The sequence below is a fragment of the Canis lupus genome, chromosome 24, assembly GCF_011100685.1.
Source record: "Canis lupus familiaris isolate Mischka breed German Shepherd chromosome 24, alternate assembly UU_Cfam_GSD_1.0, whole genome shotgun sequence".
Classification (NCBI taxonomy): domain Eukaryota; kingdom Metazoa; phylum Chordata; class Mammalia; order Carnivora; family Canidae; genus Canis; species Canis lupus.
Window position 1 is genome coordinate 29,678,768 of NC_049245.1, and position 22,102 is coordinate 29,700,869.

The 22,102-nt window shown below is 39.0% G+C and overlaps 1 protein-coding gene across 1 annotated transcript in view; it reads left to right on the forward strand.

The window, feature by feature from the left end:
- TOP1 (DNA topoisomerase I) overlaps positions 1–22,102 on the forward strand; it is a 91,204-nt gene that overhangs the window by 28,551 nt on the left and 40,551 nt on the right. Inside the window, exons 3-5 of the mRNA XM_038572316.1 lie at positions 5,574–5,676; positions 18,695–18,818; positions 20,646–20,701. Of these exons, the coding sequence (XP_038428244.1) occupies positions 5,574–5,676; positions 18,695–18,818; positions 20,646–20,701 (283 nt within the window). The remainder of the gene's footprint in view (positions 1–5,573; positions 5,677–18,694; positions 18,819–20,645; positions 20,702–22,102) is intronic.

The following is a 22,102-nucleotide window of genomic DNA, read 5'->3' on the forward strand; positions in this document are numbered from 1 at the left end:
CTGCTGTTCCTTTAAGTATAATATATGACTTCAGTTAGTTTCATCATTTCTCCAGCCCCCCGCTTACAATCTTTGTTTTGCTTAGATTTCCTGAGTCTGTGAAAGAACCTTGTTCTGCTAATCACTTGGACCCAAAGGCTTTGAGTCGTCTTTGATTCTTCCTCTCTATTTATTATACACAGCCAGTTTATGAAGTTTCCTGGAAGACTGCTTAAAAAACCACTAGCTAGTTACTTTGCTTTTACCTTTTTACTCATATTGTCCTTCCATTAATCTTAAGTATGGCTTTTACTTTGTTCCTTTTCTGTTTGCTGTGGCTCCCTGTCATCCTTAGAGTTGGCTCTTGGGTTATTGTTATCTATCAATTTTTTTCTTTCCCTTACTGCTCCTTTTTTTTTTTTTTTTTTTTTTTCCTTTTTAAAGATTTTACTTATTTATTTGTGAGAGGCACAGAGAGAAAGGCAGAGGGAGCAGCAGGCTCCCTGTAAGGAGCCCAATGTGGGACTTGATCCCAGGATCCCGGGATTATGACCCGAGCCAAAGGCAGACGCTCAACCACTCAACCACCCAGGCGTCTCATCTCTTACTGCTCCTTAACACAAATCCTCTCTTGGACTAAGCTGTATCCTTATGTAGTAAGAAAAAATAGAAATTGGAAGGGAAGAAGCTTAAAGATAGCGTTTAACTTTTGTTATTAAAGTTTCAAATATGAACAAGAGCAGAGAGAGTAGTATAATGAACTCCCCTTATATCTTATACCCCCATTTCTGTAACTGTCAACTTTTTGCCAGTCTTGTTTTATCTTTCCCCTTATTCCCTGGATTTTTATTTTTTTGGGGGGGTGCTGAGGTTATTTTAAAAGCAAATTCCAGACATCATTCATCTGCAGGTACTTTTGTATGCATCTGTAGAGGTTATTTATCAATCAGTTTACCTAGTGTAGATCATTTCTACATTTCTCTATCAGGTGATAATTTCATTTGTTTATACAACGTTGGTGTTCTGTACGCATCCATTTTGTTTTACCTGTCATTTTTTCTTAGAGAGACCAGCGTGCTGTGTGGAGCTATACTACGGGCATTCAAGTATTTGGAGTTGTCATATATTAAACTTTTGGGGGCCTGTCACACCACACATAGCACAATTTGAGTGTATGATAGACACGTATTAATTTATTTTGAAATTAAGGGCACCTGGGATTCAGATTTTTGACCTAGGTCTTATTTGTATTACTGGAATTACTTAGCTCTCCAGCCATAAGTTTGTTACCAGATGTTTTGGTTTGAGGTTTTAGATTCACAATTGCTTTAAAAGACTTGGGGATCTCTCTCTCTCTCTCTCTCTCATGAATAAATAAATAAAATATTAAACAAAAAGAAAAACTTGGAGGCCTGGCTCTAAAATCAGTTTTGAAGTTTTGTGTCCTTAAAAAGATAATGTTAAGAAAAATAATAGGGATGCCTGGGTGGCTTATTTAAACACCTACCTTCATCTCAGGTTATGATCTTAGTGTACTAATGTACTAAGATCGAGCCCCACGTCAGGTTCCTGTTTCTCCCTTTCCCTCTCCCTCTTCCTGCCACTCCCTCTGCTTGTGCGGGCGTGCACACTCTCTCTCTCTGTCAAATAAATAAATGAAATCTTTTTTAAAAAACTTAAAAAAAAAAAAAAGATGTTCTTGGCAGACTAGTTACCCGAAACCTAGAATTACTCTTAATTCATCACTTAATTTCCCTTTTCTTTAAATTTAGTGCTTTTTAGTGAATTAAATCACCTTTTCCTGTGTACACAAGTGTTTGCAAACATTTGTCAAATTTTGGTGATTTTTAAATTTTTTAAAAAAATATTTTATTTATTAATAGAGAGAGAGGCGCAGAGACACAGGCAGAGGGAGAAGCAGGCTCCATGCAGGGAGCCTGACGTGGGACAGGATCAGGCCCTGGGCTGAAGGCGGTGCTAAACCCCTGAGCCACCAGGGCTGCCCTTAAATATTGTTTGTTTGGTTTTTTTAAAGATTTTATTTATTTATTTGAGAGAGAGCACCAGAGCTCGAACACGGGGCAGAGGCAGATGGAGAAGCAAATATCTCAGGTTGTTCATAAATTTACCACTCACAGATAACTACTTTTAACACTTGGATATTTATCTTCTAGTCTTTTTCAATTGTTTATGTGTTTGTTGAATTGTGCAGAGCAATTAAAAAAAATACTATGTCCCTGCCATACTCTTGGGTCATAATAGCACATCCTAATGTTATGTTTCTTATTTGTTAAATATGACCTATAAACAAATTCAAATAACATGGACTTCATTCCAGGTTGTGGTGCTGGTGGCATGTGTTTTGTTATTATTATGGTTTTGATCTAAGTCCTTAGTTTGGAGCAGATGTAATGTGGGTATTTATTACTGTTGAATGAATAGGGGCCACCACTTTTGTGTATTAGATTGACTTAGCATTTTATAATTCTAGACTTGAGACTTTCATAGAGGTTTTTATATGCTACATGGAAGACTGGGTGTAAGTCTCCCTTTTTTTTTTTTTTTTTTTTTTTTTTACGCCATATGATTTTTTTTTTCCCATCTCTGTGGGATGAGAATTTCTTATGGCTAGGGACATGGTCATCAAGTTTTTGTTTCTCTGGGGTCTGTCTGGCACAGAATAATAGATGTTGAGTGGATTATGTCAAATGTGGCTTTTTTTTTTTTTCCTTGTGAGTCAGGAATGGGATGAGCACATACATTACCTAAACGTTTTTTTAATTAGTTCTCTGTTGCACAGAATGTGTTACTCCAAAGTTTACAGCTTGAAACAACAAACATTTGTTTTCTCATATAGTTTCTGTGAGCCAGGAATCCAGGAGCAGCTTCAACTTCGTAGGGTGGTTTTGGCTCAGGATTTGTCATGAGGTTACAGTTGTCTAAAGACTTACCTAAAACTGGAGGACCTACTTCCTAAGTCATTAACCACGTTACAGTTTCTTACCACATGGGCCTGGCCTCTCTAGTAGGGCTGCTTGAATATCCTAACATTATGATACCTGCCTTCCCCTAGAGCAAGGAGAAGAATGCAGCCCCTTTTATGACCTGGTGGCAGAAGTCACATACTGACATTTCCATCTTAATCCTGTTTTTTTTTAAGGAATGAGTTACTAAATCTAGCATGTACTCATGGAGAAGAATATTAGGCCACACCTCTTAAACAGGAATATCAAAGAATCTGTTGGATGGATTTTAAAACCACCACACATATGTTGGGTACTTCGAGTTGATTTGTATTTAACACTGAGGAACCCGACCTCATTTGAGCCACATTTTTAATAGGCTGTTGGGATAATTGTGATACACCAAAAAATGTAAGAGTCATTAACATAAATATGTGGAGAGAGATACCATGTTCATAGATCAGAAGACACAACAATGTTTTGATGTCCTTTTTCTCCAAATTGTCCTATGAATACAAACTTCCCAGCTGGCTTTTTTTTTTCTTCTTTTTGGAAATTGGCAAACTGAACCTAAAACTTCTATGAAATGCAGAAAACATAGAATGGTCAAAACAGTTTTGAAAAAGAACAAAACTGGGCAGCCCAGGAGTCTCAGCGGTTTAGCGCCACCTTCGGCCCAGGGCGTGATCCTGGAGATCCAGGATCCAGTCCCACATCGGGCTCCCTGCAGGGAGACTGCTTCTCCCTCACCTGTGTCTCTGCCTCTCTCTCTCTCTCTCTCTCTCTCTCTCTCCCTCTCCCTCTCCCTCTCCCTCTGCCGCTCATGAATAAATAAATAAAATCTTTTTTTAAAAAAGAACAAAGCTAAAGAACTTTTATAACCTGTTTTCAAAACTTACTATGGAAAAAAATTACCATAAAGCTATAGTAATCATAATAGTATATGTTTGTGTAAGGATAAACTCCAGAAATCGAATTATACGGCCACTTCATTTTCAGTAAATAGGCCAAAGCAATTCAGTGGGGGAAAAGGGCCGTCTTTTCAAAAAATGTGTGCTACAACAACTAGACAGCTTTATAATTTTAAAAATGTGCTTTATCCTTTACTTCTGTAAAACTCCTAGAAAAAAAATTACAATATATATCCAAAAAAAATTGTAATCTAAAGTATATAAAGAACTCTTACAAAACTCAGTAATAGGATACTTTTAAAATGAGTGAGAGATTTGAAAAGACTAAAGAAGATACATGAGTGGTCAATAAGCAAATAAAAAGATGTCCATTATTTAATTAGGAAACTGAATTAAAACAACGAGATACTACTGCATACCTGCTAGAATGGCTAGAATTAAAGATCAATAATACTAGGTATTAGAGAATCCATAGCAATTGGAACTCTAATGCATATTGGTGGGAATGTGTAATAGTACAACCACTTTGGAAAACAGTTTGGCAGTTTATTAAAGTTAAATTTGGGGATCCCTGGGTGGCTCAGCGGTTTAGCGCCTGCCTTTGGCCCAGGTCGTGATCCTGGAGTCCCGGGATCGAGTCCCACGTCGGGCTCCCAGCATGGAGCCTGCTTCTCCTTCCTCCTGTGTCTCTGCCTCTATCTCTCTCTCTCTATGTCTATCATAAATAAATACATCTTTAAAAAATATAAAATAAAGTTAAATTTATACTTTCATATGATCCAGTGATTTCACTGTTAAGTATGTACCCAAAAGAAATGAAAAAAATGTCTATACAAATACTTGTATGTGAATGTTCATAGCAGATTTATTCCTAATAACCAATGCCTAGAAATGACTCAAATGTACGTCAGCAAGTGAATGGATAAGTAAATTAGAGTGTATCCATGACTGTGGGATTCCACTCAGCAGTAGAACCTTAACTACTGATCATATCCAGCAGCATGGATGAATGTCAAAAATAACATGCTAAGAAGTCAAACAAAAGAGTAAGTCCTGTATGATTTCTTTAAGTAGAACTTTAGATATACCTAATAATGGCTGGCAAATTATTGGTTGCTTTGGGTGGGGGTAAAAGATGGAGATGGACTGGGAATGTGCATAGGGCAAACTTTTTTGGGTGATGGAATTGATCTAAATCTGGACTATGGTGGGGATTATACCTGTATATATGCTTGTTAGACTTACACACTATATCTTTGAATTGTGTATATTTTACTACATAGAAATTATACTTTATTAAAGTTTATTTAAAAACATATCTCTTAAAGATCTCTCAAGGTTTGGATTTTCCAGAACTTACATAGATAACCATCTGATTTTGATGGTGTTCAAGATTTATCCTTTTGTATCATTTATGATTTAGTCTCAATAGTACCAGACCTAAGGAGAAGAATGCCTGACTGTTGCTTCCGTTTACAGTAGAACTGATTTCCCTTCTGCCTTCATGTTTGTAACACTTGTCTTGGTTTTAGAGGCAAGGTAATGGGATGCTTTGTCTGAGTGCCTTTGTGAAATCTTTCCTTCCAGTGGAATGTGCTGTTATGGCTACCTTGCCATTTGAATCCTGTCATTGTGCTTCTTGACCAGCCTGTCAAGGTAGGTGAGCAGGAGCTAGCTAGCTTATGACTCCTCCTAATTGACTCATCTCTTACGGTTGCAGATTCTCATAAACACAAAGATAAACACAAAGATCGAGAACACCGGCACAAAGAGCACAAGAAAGACAAGGAGAAGGACCGAGAAAAGTCCAAACATAGCAACAGGTAAGGGTTAAACCAGCAAGTCCCTCATCATTTGGCCGTGGGTTGGCTGGCTTGGCTTGCCTGGAATGTACCTTAAACTTAAGCCGCAGGTAAACAGCATAGATAGCAGAGTAAGCAGAGACTGTATTTGATTCCAGAGTTGCTAAGAGTATAACCTTGATCATTCAGGCCTTAAGGGCGATGCTCTTGTTCAGATCAAGATGTACAAAGCAAGTATGGTGAATTTTCTTTCAGTACATAGCTGACTAAGGATACAATTTTAGGGGAGGGTGCACCTGGTTGGCTCAGTCAGTTAAGTGTCTGCCTTTAGCTCAGATCACAATTTTGGGGTCCTGGGATAAAGCTCTGTGTCAGGCTCCTTGCTCAGTGGGGAGTCAGCTTCTCCCTCTCCCTTTGCTCCTCCCTCTGCTCATGCTTGCGTAAGTGCTCTCTCTCGAATAAAAAAAATAAAGTTTAAAAAATTGGAGGGAGGGGCACCTGCTTGGCTCAAATGGTTGAGCGTCTGACACTTTTTGGCTCAGGTTATGATCTCATGATTATGAGATCAAGCCCTGTGTTTCTGCACTGGGCATGTAGCCTGCTTAAGATTCTCTGCTCCTCTTCCTCAAAAATTTTTTTTATTTATAATTTTTAACTAAGTCAGTTATGGATTCATTATAACAATCCAGAGACTTGCCTTGATAAAAGGCAACTGGGTTGGTGACTGTATATATGTATACACACACACACAAACACACACAGTATGTGTGTTTACCCTGTGTTTCCATGGTCTGTGGGCCCCTAGAGTCATATGTAAAAGGTTAGGTGATGAGATTTTCCTAGAGAGAGCATTCCCTAGTTTCATCAAATTATCAGAAGAGTTCAGCTCTCACAGAAGTTTATCCATGAAATATATCCACCAATATCCATGAAATTCAGTAGTGCTGCTCTTCAGGGATTCAAGCCTTGGAAAGATGCTTTCTTTTTTGTTTTGCTCCCATTTTTTGGTGTAGGAAGCACAAGTTGTTAAGCCCAAAGACTGACCATATCTTTGGATATGAGACCCCTTGTTGAAGATAAGGACTTAGCTTCCATTTTGAGTTAAAGGCATATGTTGGGGAGAATGCTATCTGACATTTCCCAGAGTGGCCTAAGTTTTGTTAAAAGGGAATATAAAGATTAGTCGTGCATTGGAACGAGTGCCTCCAGCCTAGAGTCTCTTAGAACTGCTTCATTAGTTTGGCTTATTGTCTGCAGACAAGTTAAAAGTGAGAATTGCTTTCTAAGACTGTTCTTATGAACCATTAAAAATTTTAAGATATAGCTAATGAACTCATGAATAAGTCTTTGTGAATCATTAGAATAACCAGATTTTCTCTAGTGGGGACATTACTTTATGTATATCTACCACTTCTGTGGTGCCCCCCTCCTTCCAATTAACTCATTTCTTACTACTTGATCATCTAGTTTCCATTTTCATTACTCTGGTGAATTTAATGTCAGTAGTTGAATCCAGTCTCAATTCATATGTATCTTTTTTTCTCCAGTTTATACTTGTTCAGTCTACATTAATATCTACCAAAGTATTTTTGAGAGCAAAGATTATTGCCAAGAATAAAGTTCATTTCATAAAGATAAAAAGGAATCAATTAGGGCATAAAAACTATAAATGTTTATATACTAATAGCAGAGCCTTAAAGTATATGAAGTAAAAATTGATAGAACTACAAAGAGAAATAGACAATTTATAGTCAGATTTTACTACCTCTTTCTCAATTGATAGCATAAGCAGAGAGAGAATCATTATGATGTAGAAGACTTGAACATAGCTAACTAACTTGATTTGATTGAAATTTATCAAATACTCCACTCAACAGCAGAATAGAGATTTTTGGCACATGGAACATTTGCCAAGATACACCATATTCTGGGCCCAGTCCTCCTTAAGACCAGCTTCCCTTGCCTTTCATGCCTTTGTCCGTTTCCACCTTTCTTTTTCTTCTTCTTTTTCTATTTTTTTTAAGAGCTTATTCATGAGAGTCACACAGAGAGGCAGAGACACAGGCAGAGGGAGAAGCAGGCTCCCCACTGAGCAGAGAAGCCGATGTGGGACTGGATCCCAGGACCCCAGGATTACGACCCAAGCCAAAGGCAGACATTCAACTACTGAGCCACCTAGGTGCCCTCTGGCCACCTTTCTTATTTCCTCCTTCCAGTGCACATGGCAATTCTGTTTTTGGCTCTCTTCTGCTAACTCTCTTGCCATTTACCCTTCTCTCACATTCCATATCCAGTCTCCTGGAACTTCTTATTTCCTCTAACACATGTTTTCTGATACTTCTAGGCCTTAAAGCATGCTGTTACTGGTTCCGGAGTACTCTATTGCCCTTTTAATATCATTCTTTTAGTTGCAGCTTAGACCTGACTTCTTATAGGTATCTTTTCTGCCCACCCTCCCCATATTGAGTACCACTTCTGTGTGCTCTCTGGCACCTTGAATATGTTCCTATCATAGTAATTGCCATGCTGCATTGGTGTTGTAATTGTGTGTTTATTTCTCTGTATTCCCCAACAGGGACTCTTAAGGTCTCTGAGAGCAGAGTTGAAGTCTGTCTTACTCCTTTCATATTCTCAAGGCTTAGTATATAGTGTCTGGCAGATTACTTAACTAATCTATATTTATTGAATCAATGAGTACCTATGGGTATACCATTTACCATCTTCTCTTTTCATATAGTCTTACTCTTCTACAGGATAGTTCCCTCTGGTCTTCCCATTTTTCAAACAAGTTTTTTGTGGGTTTTTGGTAAAATATCAATAACATGTTTTGCTGGGGTTTTTTGTTGTTTTGTTTTGCCTTTTTGAAGTGGCATGAAGTGTATTCACAGTATTGTACAGCCATCATCAGAACTTTTTCATCATCCCAAATAGTCCTCTGAACCCATCAGATAATGCGTTCCCATTGTCTTCCCACCTCCCATCCCTGGGCAACTTCTGCTTTCTGTCTCTATGAACTTGCCTGTTCTAGTACCTCATATAAGTAAAATCACAAAATATCCTTAATTGTGTCTGGCTTATTTCCCTTAATCTGATGTTTTTAAGGTTTATCCATGTCACATTATCAGCATTCCATTTCTCTTTTATGGCTGAATAATAACTCCCATTGTGTGTCTACACCACATTAAAAAAAAAAATCTCTTCCCTTGTTGATGGATGCTTGGGTTGTTTCCATCTTTTGGCTATCATAATAACACATATTGGTTTGGTTATCATAATAACACAGTGAACATGGGTGTACAAGTACTTGTTTGAGTCCCTGCTCTCAGTTCTTTGGCTAAATACTTAAGAGTAGAATTGCTGGATCACGTCAAACAAGTATTTTTATTCTGCCTGCCATGTGCATCCTGTGTTAGTTGATGTGAAGTACCAAAAAAATGAGGTAGTCTTTGACCACAAAGAACTTCATCACCTGAGGAAAATGCTTATAAAGAAATGCTAATTTGGGGGCACCCTGGATGGCTCAGTTAAGCATCCAACTCTTGGTTTCAGCTCAGGTCATTTCTTGTGGTAGTAGGATCAAGCTCCGGGTGGGGCTGTGCTCCGTGCAGAGCCTGCTTCAGATTCTCTCTCCCTCTACCTCTCATTCTCTCTCTCTTTTTCATATAAATACATAAGATCTTCAAACAAACAAAAAGAAATGCTAATTTCTTTGTTGCCATGAATCCAAAAAAATTTTTTTAAATAAAGGTTAATATTTAAAACAAACTTTTTTTTAAAGATTTTTATTTATTTATTCATGACAGACATATATATATAGAGAGAGGCAGAGACACAGGCAGAGGGAGAAGCAGGCTCCATGCAGGGAGCCTGACGTGGAACTGGATGCCAGGTCTCCAGGATCATACCCCGGGCTGAAGGCAGCGCCAAACCGCTAGGCCATCGAGGCTGCCATAAAACAAACTTTTAAAGATTGATCCCTTTTTCTCTGGAACACCTGATTTCACCAGTCAAAATTTATCATTCATTTGTGGGGAAAAAGATTAGGTGAAAGTGGCATAAAAGACTTTGGGGCATCAGTTTGGCCTTGCTCTTTTACCAAAATCTCTTTTTCAAGAATAAAGGAAATGGTTTTGGTGTCATTTTTCTTGGAAAGTCCATTGTAGCTTAATCGCTTTTGTCTAGAAGGCAGCCTCCTCCTGGTCTATCCGCTTAGGTGTCACATGACTTTGGTTGGGTTACCTAACCTTTCTCAACTCCTCTTTTCAGTTCCCGCATATTAATACACACTTTAGAGGGAACCTAGGGAGTCACTAAGTATAAAAAGCTCTTTAACTGTTTCACAAATATGAGGAGGTGGTATTTTGTACCTCTGTCAAGCATACTTTCCTAAGATTATACATAGGCAAATTCAGGAATTTGTTCTAACATAATTTTGTGCCTTTTAATATTTTCATTTCTTTTTTTTTTTTTTTTATTTATGATAGTCACAGAGAGAGAGAGAGAGAGAGAGACATAGGCAGAAGGAGAAGCAGGCTCCATGCACCGGGAGCCCGATGTGGGATTCGATCCCGGGTCTCCAGGATCACGCCCTGGGCCAAAGGCAGGCGCCAAACCGCTGCGCCACCCAGGGATCCCAATATTTTCATTTCTAATCAAAATACTTAAGAAATAATAGCCTGTTTGTCAAGAGGCATTGGAAAAACCTGGCCTGAGTTGCTGTTTACACATGACTAACTCTAGCTCCAGATCTCTAATTCACATGTGAGTAAGTTTAAGACAGTTTAACCAGTTGATGTGCTGTAAGCTGACTTAAATACTTCCTGTTTTGACCTCTGCTGACACACTACCTCTTTGCAGCAAAGCAAGTATATTGGTCATATATCTATATTTCAGTACAATCCTATACACCGTGTTCCTTTTTAAGTGACTTCTGATCTTTCTAGTAGTTTTGGGCTTCTTCACTTTCCTTCTGTAGCAGGTTAAAGAAACTGAAAATTGTTCAAGCACCTCTGGAGCCCAGGATAATTAAGGTTGAACATGTTCTCTTCAAAAATGCTTAATCTTAGGGGTGCCTGGGTAGCTTGGTTGTAAGTGTATACCATCGATTCATGTCATGATCCCGGAATACTGGGATAGAGCTCTGTGTCAGGCTCCTTGCTCGGGGGGAGGGAGAGGGGGGCACATCTATTTCTCCTCTGGCATCACCACCCCCATGTTCACGCTCTCTCTCTTGCTTACTCTCAAATAAAATTTTTAAGAAAAATGCTTAATTTTATTCCAGTATTTGCTAATCAATTTGGCATGATTTTGTTGGTATTACGAGGAAACAAGTTGTATACTAATGTGTTTCTAGGTCTTTCCTCCTCTGCTAGATATTAGCAGCAGTCATTTCTCAATTAGGCTACACTTAGGACCCAAATCCAGGAGGCATCTTTCTCCCATCTAGTAATATATGCTGCATACTTGGAATGTCAGAGAATGGGAAACCAGAGTTTTTGCTGAGACAGAATGGAATATGGACCCATCCAAAGAGATTCCATCTTATTCATATACTTTCTCCTGTATTGTTCTTTCTTAAGGTACAAAATAAGGGAGAGGGTATTAAAGATCACTCCATCTTATCTTTTTGTGTGGTCAGTTGTCAGAAGTGACATGCCCAAAGTCACATGGTGGTGTGTTAGCAGAGCAAGGAGGAGAGACCAGGGCTTCTGAGTTATTGTCTGTTTTTCTCCACTACATTATTGCTTTCAGTAAAAAAATCTTCCCTAAGGAAGGTTAGTTGTGTAGCTAAATTGTGTACATACAAGTGCCTCTTTCTCACATGCACGTGGTTGGCAGCTCAGATCCTTTCAGGCACTGCCTCTTTCTCTTCAGACCCCAAATCACTGAAGATTTCAGCAAGAGAAGTATTAATCTCATTAAATTCTGACCCTGTGAAAACCCCATCTCCAACTAATAGATTTTGGGCCTATAATATTGTAGGAAGAGTTTATACCAAAGTCAAAAATAATTTCTTCGATTATTTGTCTCTGAACATAACATTCTATTAACGTTAATATTTAGCACTTCAGGTCCTTTTAAAATATATATATATATATAAATCCTCACGAAAGAACAGGAATATTCTTTCTAGACACTAAGGAATCACTCGGCGTGGCTTACAGGATCTCACCAGGTACTTTTCTTGAAAAGTTGCATTCTTAGCCACAAATTATCTTTAATACCAGACCTCTTATATAAACATTATTAAAAGCAATTTGGGGGGGGGATTAGAGATAAAGGATTGTCATTTGTGGGGGGGAAAGAAAACAAAATTCTTCCTGCCATGCACCCCCCCCCCCCACCACTAGTTTTTGACTGTGGGTCTCTTGCCAATTGTAGGCCTGGCACTCAGGCTGGAGTGACAAATGTGTAGAAAGCCAGGGAAGACAGAAAGCACTGCTGTGAAATAGTAAGGGAAGTGCTTTTCCAGCCATGTTGGCGGTGCTGATCTGTACAGTCAGTGTGAGAAACATCTGAGGATAAGGATGCTTTTGGTTTCTGCTTTCCCTTCAGTTCTAAATTCTACCTGAATTAAAATTGAGAGAATGTAGGATCCTAGGAAAATGCACTGGAACTAAGCAACCAGTTCTCAGGGGAAGTTTTTAACAGAATCAAATTTAAAACATTTATGAGCTGCTTGCCAAAACCTGTCATTTATCTGCACATCCCTGTATCAACGTGTCTGGGGGAAATGGACGGTTAACCTAAGGAGGTAGAGAAGTTGGGTAGTTTAGCAAGGAGGAAACTGCAGTGCCACCACCATTCACATGGGAGTCAATGTGATATAGTGAAAAGCACACAAAAATAGAAGTCAAGAGTCTAGGCTCTGTTATTTGCTAAATAAATGTTTCCTACATTTACTAGTTGTGTGTCCTAATTCAAGTTGTTTAACTTCTGGGTCTTGTTTTCCATTTTGGTCAAGTGTTGATAACAGTATGGTCTGGTCAAGCTTTTAAGTTTGTTGGGGCAGAATTAAGTGGAATTCTGCAGATGAAAGCTCTTTGGAAACTAACATGTTAAATAATTGAGGTGGTGGTGATTACCATACATAGTAGTAGAGTATCATTCAGATAAATCAGAGCTGTCAATTTTGGTAGTCTTTGGATCTAATTTTTTAGTAGTTCCTTATTGATAACATCAATTTGGAGCCCTGGTTTTCAATTATATCTAGCTATATTATGATGATGAACTATAATCTTTTTTTTCCTTTTTCTTTCTTTTTTTTTTTTTAAGAATTCATGGTAGAAAGGGTATTTGAACTAGCCACTGAAAGATGGTTAAGATCTTGACAAGGTGTAAGATAATGGCTGGAAAGATGGCATTCCAGACAATGAGAAAAGAATTAAAAGGACATGGACATTCTGTAATGTACTTTGCTCTGGGAAGAAGCCAGTTACGTGGACCCTTGATTAACAGAAGGTGGGATAGAAAATGGGGTCCAAAAAAGCAGCTTGAGGCAGAACTATGAAATGTTTGGTGCCTGCCTTTAGCCCAGGGCGCGATCCTGGAGACCCAGGATCGAATCCCACGTCAGGCTCCCGGTGCATGGAGCCTGCTTCTCCCTCTGCCTATGTCTCTGCCTCTCTCTCTCTCTCTCTCTGTGACTATCAGAAATAAAAAAAAAAAAAAAAAGATTAAAAAAAAAAAAGAACTATGAAATGTAATTTCAGAAAGCTGGGACGTGAATCTGAAGGTAGCAAGAAGCCATTGAAAATAATTGAAAAAGGTACACAGAGGACCTAGCCACCATTTGATAAGGGGCCTATAAATAATTTGTAAACTTCCATTCCACTCAAAGTTTTGATAGTGCTTGTGATTTTGTTTAGTAACTATAGTGGTCATGTGTATTAGGAAATCTTTGTTTCTTAGAGCCTTCCAGAAACTGCTATGTTCTTTTCACAGAGATAGCTTTTGAATTTACCTAGAATTTTTTATTTAGCAAATGTTATTTAAACCATAATTGCTTCCTTTCCTTGAAGGGGCCATGAATCTCCTCCCTTCACAACTTTGAAACTCTCTAGGCTCTCGGATAGGAATCCCCTATGATTCCATTGGTTTGCACTCTTCCGGGCTCTGCTGCCCTGAAGAGTGGGCCTCGGTAGCCAGAATGAGTTTATTCTCTTAGCCATTAGTAATTAAGTCCTATTCTCAGAAGATAGCTTCCTTCTCTCTCTGGCAGGGTTTCTTTGTTTTGTTGAAAAGTCATGTAACAGAGTGGTTGAGTCCATGACTCTGGAGCTAGGTTGCCTGATTTAAATTCTTGTTATCTCTTATTAGAGATGTTTTCTTAGATGAGTTACTTAACTTTTCTGTGTCTCAGTGTCCACATCTAGAAAATGGAGATACTGATACTTCCTCAGAGTTTTGTTATGAGAATTTAAACTGCATAGAAGAGTCTATGGCTCTTTTTTTTTTTTTTTTTTTGAGTCTATGGCTCTTAATGCTATTCAGGTATCTGTTAAATATTTTTATTGGTGATAGAGGACAGATCGTTTTTGTTTTCTTTAACAGATTTAAACAATTTCCCACAATCTGCATCCTAGCTTCCCAGAATATCAGACACAGGTTTGTTGTTGTTGCTTCTCCTAAAGGGTTAGCACATGCCCTCCCAGGCAAAAAAATCCTTTTCCTCCTAGTTTTCCACTACCCTCTCCCTATGTCCACACTTCTGCCTCAGTGCCTTACAGGTCAACCTTTGTTGTCTGTTCAGCTCTAACAGAACAGACCAAAGGTTTCACCATCACTTTTTCCTTAGTGCAATTTAGGTAATTGAAGCATAAGACAGGCATGAACATTCTGGAGATGTGGCTTTGACTCTTCTGTTCTCTTTGGCATTGACTTTTGCTTGTCCAGGCTTTGCTAGTGTGGTGGATCTTATCCCCAGACAAACACGAGCCCTGAGCCAAGGAGTCAGCTTCTGAACCTGGCCAGTAATTGGTGTTTTCTCTCCCAGAGTTCTAAGGATGAAATTCATACTTCATTCAAAAATGTGACCATTACGGAGGCTCTAGGAATGCTAGCTACTATCTGTATTTGGCCTTCAGTGTATCCTCAGATTACACTCATTCTTAAAATGTATATTTTCTTCAGATGTTTAGGTTTCTTACTGTGGTCAGTAGTAAGCCTTTTTTCTGGTTTGTTCTCTTGTAGCCTCACTGAAGCTTTTCTAGTGCTTCCAATCATCTGTGCGCTGCCTCTGAACTGGCCAGTGTTGTAGCTTCCCATTGTCCTGAAGCTTATTTTGTGACTTTGACATATTGTGCCGATTATGTATGGAAAAGTGGCAGGATCAGTAGAAAAAAGGGTAACATCTCTTAAAACAGTCAACATACGAATTCTTCTACATTGGTCAGAATTTTTGTCAGCTCACTATCAGTGGAAAAGATGCTGCTCTTTAAGTCACGATGAAAGTCAAACTAGTTTTAAGCCTTTTGGAAAAAGATTTCCTAACCTCCAAGTTAAGAAATCCTGAATGATGATGAGTCAGTCTAAGTGGTCCCAGATTGGCTCCATTTTCTACTACTGGCCAAATCCTGCATCATACCTACCATGGCGCAGCTTTAGACATGCTTTTGTATCATCAGACTTTGTCCCCCAGATGCATTTGCCACTTACTTCAGGTAGATTTCTTAGGAAAGACTGACACTGGGTCTTAGCAAGCTTTCTGCCAGTATGGGAGTTATGGATGAGGGGGTAGGACTCCCAGCACTCTGTTCTCTATTTCTGGAGGCAGGGACAGGAACGCACTTGACAAGTAGACTTGTTAGCATCATGTTCAGAGCTCCATTAACCCAAATTTTTAACAGTCTACAATGGGATACCTTCTACCACAAGGTGTTCTCAATCCTGAATCCTGGTCACTTAGTATATAAAAATTCATACCTATCCTCTTATATCTAAACAGTTGGGAATAGAGGAGACTGTGTTTCCTTTAGAAAGTCACTTCAGTAGTTCGTCTCATTCTGGTCTTTGATTAATTATGACCTGTAAAAGGGTTACTACTCTAGCAGGAACTCTGAATTTCCTGAGTAGATTTCTCTCTGGTTAGTAAGCAGAGGAAGTATCATTGACTTTTTTCACTTTCCTGGGGGTGGCCTAAGTACTATCTCATTGCTTTGTCATTTGTTGACGGCTTCTCTGATCTCTGTTTGGTGTGATAATGAATGGCAAAGCTGAAAACTGGAGTGTGTATATACTTAGAGATAGGTACCCCAGAAGACCAGAGAGCCAGTTGCTAGTGAAGCAGACTAATGTCCTTTCTAGGAATTGCTTTCATTGAGAAAAAGAACAGAGGAATGTTAGAACAGAGAGGAAGATTGAGCATTCCTAAACTTCTGTTCCTGAATCAACCATTTATAGTTTAATGGGAAGAGCAGCTATCCCAAAGGTTTTATCATTTCAGATACCCAAGGCCTCTCTTCTAGGAAGTTATTACTTAATGGTAAAATAAAGTTTGACCTTCTATATCAAATCTCAGACTGGCCATGCATTTATTTGTCTCTAACATCTGTCTGCTTTAAGGGGTAAGGTATCAATTTCATGGACATGTGATGGTACTGATTTCCTGGAAAGTGCTCTGAACTTGGAGATGGAAATACTGAGTTAAATCCAAATCCCAACTTCCTTTCTTTCTAACATTGTAACTTTGAATTAGACTTTGAAAAACTGGCTCCTCTCCTAAATCAGTTTAAAGGGACAATAAAATCTATCTCACATGAGTGTTGTGAGGATTGAATGAAATAATGTATATGAAAATACCAAGCACAGTGCTTGCTTAGAGTGGGAGTTTTTCTTACTGTGTCTGTGGGGAGATATTCATCCATCAGTATTGTCGATGTAATTATTCCAGGTTTTTGCTCTTGGACAAACACTTGTGTAGATGACCAGTAATTCCTCTTACAGTTAATGTTTAAAAAGCATTAAAACTACAATGCTTGTATAATGAAATAGTAAGCTCACATGCTTTGCTGGTAGGATTTCATGGGTGTAAACCATGATCTCATACGTGTAAACTTCTGAAGAATCTGTTGCAGTCTCTGCAACCTTACTGTTTTCACCAGTCATTCTAAAGCTGGAGAGCTTAATGAGAACTGGAAGTAAGAGTGCTAATGAAGTTGGGAGTCATCTTTGTACAAAGTAAAGGACAATTTTTTGATAAAACACTGCATTTAGGTAAAAACGATTACGAGACCACACCGAGTGAAGAGTGACATAATTGTGTGCTGAGAGCAAGGAGCATGGTGGGAAACTTGGTGACCATGTACCTCTATGTTCGCTGAAACTAGGTGCAGCCCTAATGAGTTAAAAGGAAATGTTCACTCATGGAGAAACCTGTTGCTTCATTTTGTGGCACATCTAAATAACCTAATGAGAGCAACATGGGAGGAGTATATAAGTAAGAAAAAGTGGGCATTGTTATCTTTTCATTTGACGGTTCCTGGATCTTCCCAAACCTGTAGTCCTGTCTCTGCTGGTCCCTCGGTCCTCCTGCTTCTGCTTATTTATTACCTGAATGCCGGTCTTGAGTTGAGGCTCTCTTCATGCACAGAGATGTGTGTGACAGCAGATGCGTTTCTCACCGAGGTTCTACGCTCTCCCCTACCTGGTTGCCATCATTGGTTGCTCCCTCTCTGGCCTTTGATGTGCTCAGGTGTGCTGGCAGAATCTTTAGAACAAACTCCTTGGGATGGACACAGCCTAACGTAATGAGCTCGTTGCTGGTAAAATCTACTTTTTCTGGACTGAAGGCTAAATGTGGCAGATGGGAAATGCAGTCTGGTGGTGGGGAAGGCCGGAACCACTCTAGGCCTGTCAGCTGAGGTTGCTGCCAGCTGTCTTGTGTCTGGGGTGGGCTCCCCAATTCATAGCCCTTGAATTCAAGTCCTTTTGTTAACTTGTGGAATATAGTGGTTGGTGCAGTGAACAAGGTTCCTAAGCTACCTGCCCAGTGCACTGAAGAAAATGGTCCTTCCGTGTTTTGCTACCCTAAACCGTAGCTTGTAATCTTTGCCTATTGCCTCTTCAGTCCCCGTGCATGTTTTTATATAGTTGCGGTGACTATATATTCCTGTTTCTTCTTATGTGGCCATAAACACTGTCCATGTATATTCATAGGGCTCACAAACTATAGCATAAGGGCTGTGTAATATGATACATCACAGGTTCCTCCTTTGTTCTTTACTAAGGTTTTATCTTTTTTTGTGTGTGTGTGGTTTTTGTTTGTTTCTTTGTTCTTGTTTGTTTTTTGTTATGGAAAACATCAAAATGGAATATCATTTGTGATGTTATTTTCCAAAGAGAAACTTCAAGGAGCTAGATCCTAGGGTATGAACATTTTAATGGCACTTGCTTTGTAATGTCATATTTAGTTTTCCGGAGGAGCAGTGCTTACCAGTATATCCACAAACCCTTTTAAAAACAAGACTTTTAAACGTTGAGGGCTGGATATGTCTTTACTTTTAGCTGGATCTTTTCTTATTGTAAAGGAAGGACCAAGCAGTGTTTATCAGCCCCATATAGAAGTGACTAGCTTTTCCTAGTTAAAGCTAGCAGGAAACATTTACTGTATTTTTGGGCTGTTCACTGCGCAAAGCCACGAGATGCATATTTTGTGAATTTTTACCTTCTCACGTGAGATGTGAATGCTCAATTTGGAGATTTCATCCATCATAGTTTTTGCTGGTAGAATGTTGTAGAAATGGTGGGCTTACTGTATGTTCTTAGTCACTTAAAAAAAAGTCCTGGTATGTTTAGAATAACTACGTTTCTCTATTTGGTTTCTTTGCCCCTTCAAAAAAATAAAAACATCAAACAAGATAAAGTCCAGTAGCCAAGCGCCTCTACTTGAACCTTCTGTCAGGACTGTTTATTTAAAGCATTGTAAGTTTCCATGGTTTCATGTTATCTTAGGGTTATCTTGTGAGTTGATCTTGTGAAATGAACCCTTGTGGTCCCTGCTCTGGGCTAACTCTGTGGTTTATTTATTTTTTCTCTACAGTGAACATAAAGATTCTGAAAAGAAACACAAAGAGAAGGAGAAAACCAAACACAAAGATGGAAGTTCAGAAAAGCATAAAGACAAACACAAAGACAGAGACAAGGAAAAACGAAAGGAGGAAAAGGTACAGAACTTTCAGTGGGGAAGGAAGAGCAATGGGATGTACTTTTCATTTTCTTTATCTTTAAAAGCAGGTCCTGAAAGTACCCTTATTGCACAGCAAGATTCCTTAGCCTTTGAGTAAAAAGGTCTCTGTCAGGAGACTTCAGTGTCAGTCACAGTCTTAAACTATGAAAACCAAAGCCCTTTTCCACTGAATTTCATAGGACCAAATCTATCCATGTCATTATCTTACTTTAAATGGCAAATGGATAAATTAAGAATGTAGGGTTTCTGGAAATGCCAGTTTCCTTTTATGGGGAAAATTAATTCTGGTCTTGGGAGAAGGCCTAGTGCCATGTTGGCCTTCTCTTGAATGAAGGGTCCTTCCTGAGTTAAAACTTAGTGATGTTGGTGCTTTTGTGGCTTTCGGTTCCAGCATAACCATTATAAGCCTTCTCAAAATCTCTAGGCTCATCTGGCTGCAAATGAGAAGTACTATGTATAGGGATGCCTGGGTGGCTCAGCGATTGAGCATCTGCCTTTGGCTCAGGGTGTGATCCCAGAGTCCCCGGATCAAGTGCCACATTGGGCTTCCTGCATGGAGCCTGCTTCTCCCTCTGCCTGTGTGTCTCTCTGCCTCTCTATGTCTCTCATGAATAAATAAGTTCTTTAAAAAAAAAAAAAAAAGGTAGTACTATGTATAGATTTTTTTTTTATTGTTTTGAGGTGCCTGGCTGGCTCAGTCAGAAGAGTCTATGTGACTCATGATCTCAGGGTTGTGAGTTCAAGCCCTATGTTGGGTGTGGAGATTACTTAAAACAAAAAACCTAAAAATTTTTTTATTTAAGTAAAAAAAAATAGTTTAGTTTCTGAGTAAGTAATTTTGGTACTCAGTAAATTCAGGAAATCTGAAATAGAGAATATAATGAAAAGTATATGTTTCTTGGGGTACCTGTGTGACTCAGTTAAGCATCTGTTGATCTCAGCTCAGGTCTTGATCTCAGGGTCGTGAGTTCAACTCCCACATTGAGTTCCATGCATAGCATTGGAACCCACTTAAGAGAGAAAAGAAAATTACACCTTCTGGGGCACCTGGGTGGCTCAGTTGTTGAGCGTCTGCCTTTGGCTCAGGTCGTGGTCCTGGGGTCCTGGGATCAAGTCCTATATCGGGCTCCCCACAGGGACCCTGCTCCCTCTGCCTGTGTCTCTGCCTCTTTCTGTCTCTCATGAATAAATAAATAAAACTTTGAAAGAAAAGAAAATGAAAATTACACCTTCCTTTTCACCCTTTGCTCATTGTTCTTTTTCTCTTTCCGGGGGACAACCACTATACCAACCATTTTTCTGTGTTCTTCCAGAGATACTGTATATATGTGTGTGCACATATATGCACATGTATGTATATCTATCCTTTTGTATGTGTAAAGATTTTTGAAAGACAGAGAATGTCTGGGAAGGGAGGGGTGTGTGTATGTGTGTGAACATACTCTGCCTAAATCAGAGAAGGCAGGAAACGGACTATTTTGTTATTTTCTCTGCGCACTGCCAAGGGCAAATCCTTGAGAGAGTATATTTATTGAGGGAGGGGGACTTGCTATCATTTAAAGGTAAAAAGGTGCCATTTTGAGGGGAAACATTTCTTAGTAAATTGGATAATTCGCCCTGAAGAACTGTAAAAAATGAGTCTTAGGAAAATGTCAAGACCTTTAGTTCACCTGTTCAGTTTTGCTAATAATAAGAGTCTGTGATCAAGATGCTCCAAGAATTGAGGCCGAATGTTCTCAAATAAGAGAGAGGCTTTTTCAAATTTAGTCCTTTCAAGGTACTAATCAGTTACTATTATTTTCAGGTTAGAGCCTCTGGGGATGCAAAAATTAAAAAGGAGAAGGAAAATGGCTTCTCTAGGTAAGACTCTTCTGCTACCTTGGCTGCTCTTTCTCTTGGCCAGCTGTGTATGTTGTAGTGTTGTCTAAACTTACCTAAATTGTACTGACCAGGCCACCTGTTGGTTTCCAAGGAGGTTGGCAGTGAGGGGACATGATCTAAGCTAATTTGAGCATTTCTAAAGTGTCATTTAGTGAAACTGACCAGCACATTTTCCAGAAGGCTATTTTGAGTTGAGAAGATAAGACAGGAAGAAATTTCTATAAAAATTGAGATATAATTTAAATACCGTAAAATTCACCCTTTGAAAGCATACAGTTTATGGGTTTTTGGTGTATTCACAAGGTTGTACAACCTCTCCCTACCCCACTATCTTAATAACAGAACATTTTCATCTCCCCCAAAAGAAACTTCATAGTCCGTTAGTAATTATGGAGTTTCCTGAAAAACCCCTATTCTGAATTCCTCCTTAGTAGTACAGTAGTCTCCCACCCTTATCCACAGTTTTGCTTTCTCTGGTTTCATTTAGCCATGGTCAACCACCGTCAGGAAGTAGGTGGTGATCTCGTGAAAAAGACATGGTCTCATAAATTTTATTACAGGGTATTATAATTACTCTTTTTATTAATATTCTCTTGCTGTGTCTAATTGACAGATTAAACTTTACCATAAGTATGTATGTATAGGAATAATCATGGTATATGTAGGATTCAGTACTTCTCATAGTTTCAGGCATCTACTGGAGGTCTTGAAGTATATGACCTGTAGATAAGAAGGAACTAATGTACTCTAAGGGTCATCTGTAGAAACTTACTCGGTCTGCATTTTAGGAACAGGTGTAGAGTTGAGTAGAAATACTTTATCTGGGGCACCTGGGTGGCTCAGTCAGGTAAGTGTCTGCTTTCGGCTCAGATCATAATCTCAGGGTCCTGAGATTGAGACCCACATTGGGCTCCCCACTCAGCAGGAAGTCTGCTTCTTCCTCTTCCCCTCCCTCATACACTATCAAATCTTTAAAAAAAAAACAAAAAACAAAACATTATCTTTTCAAGAAGAGGAAAATGCATACAATCTAGAGATTGGTTTTCCTGTACTAGTTTTGTCATTTTGGTTCTGTTTTCCTCATCAGCCTCAGGTCCCTTAAAAAAAAGCTTTAAGGTCCCCTCTGGTTTGAAATAAATAAGAGTTTTTGATCATATAGTCTCACTCCATTGAGTGACAGAATGGATTTCCTAGGACTTGTTGGAAAGGTTTGCATATTGACTGGAACAAAGTGTTGGGGAGTTTCACTTCCTTGAAACTTTGAACTTTCAGTTTCGTTTGGGAATATTTTTGAAAATTCTGCCATGAACTCTGAGTCCCTAGGCTAGGAGAAGCAGGTGCCCTCTTCAGGCATGTTTTATAACTGTTCTAGGAATGCAG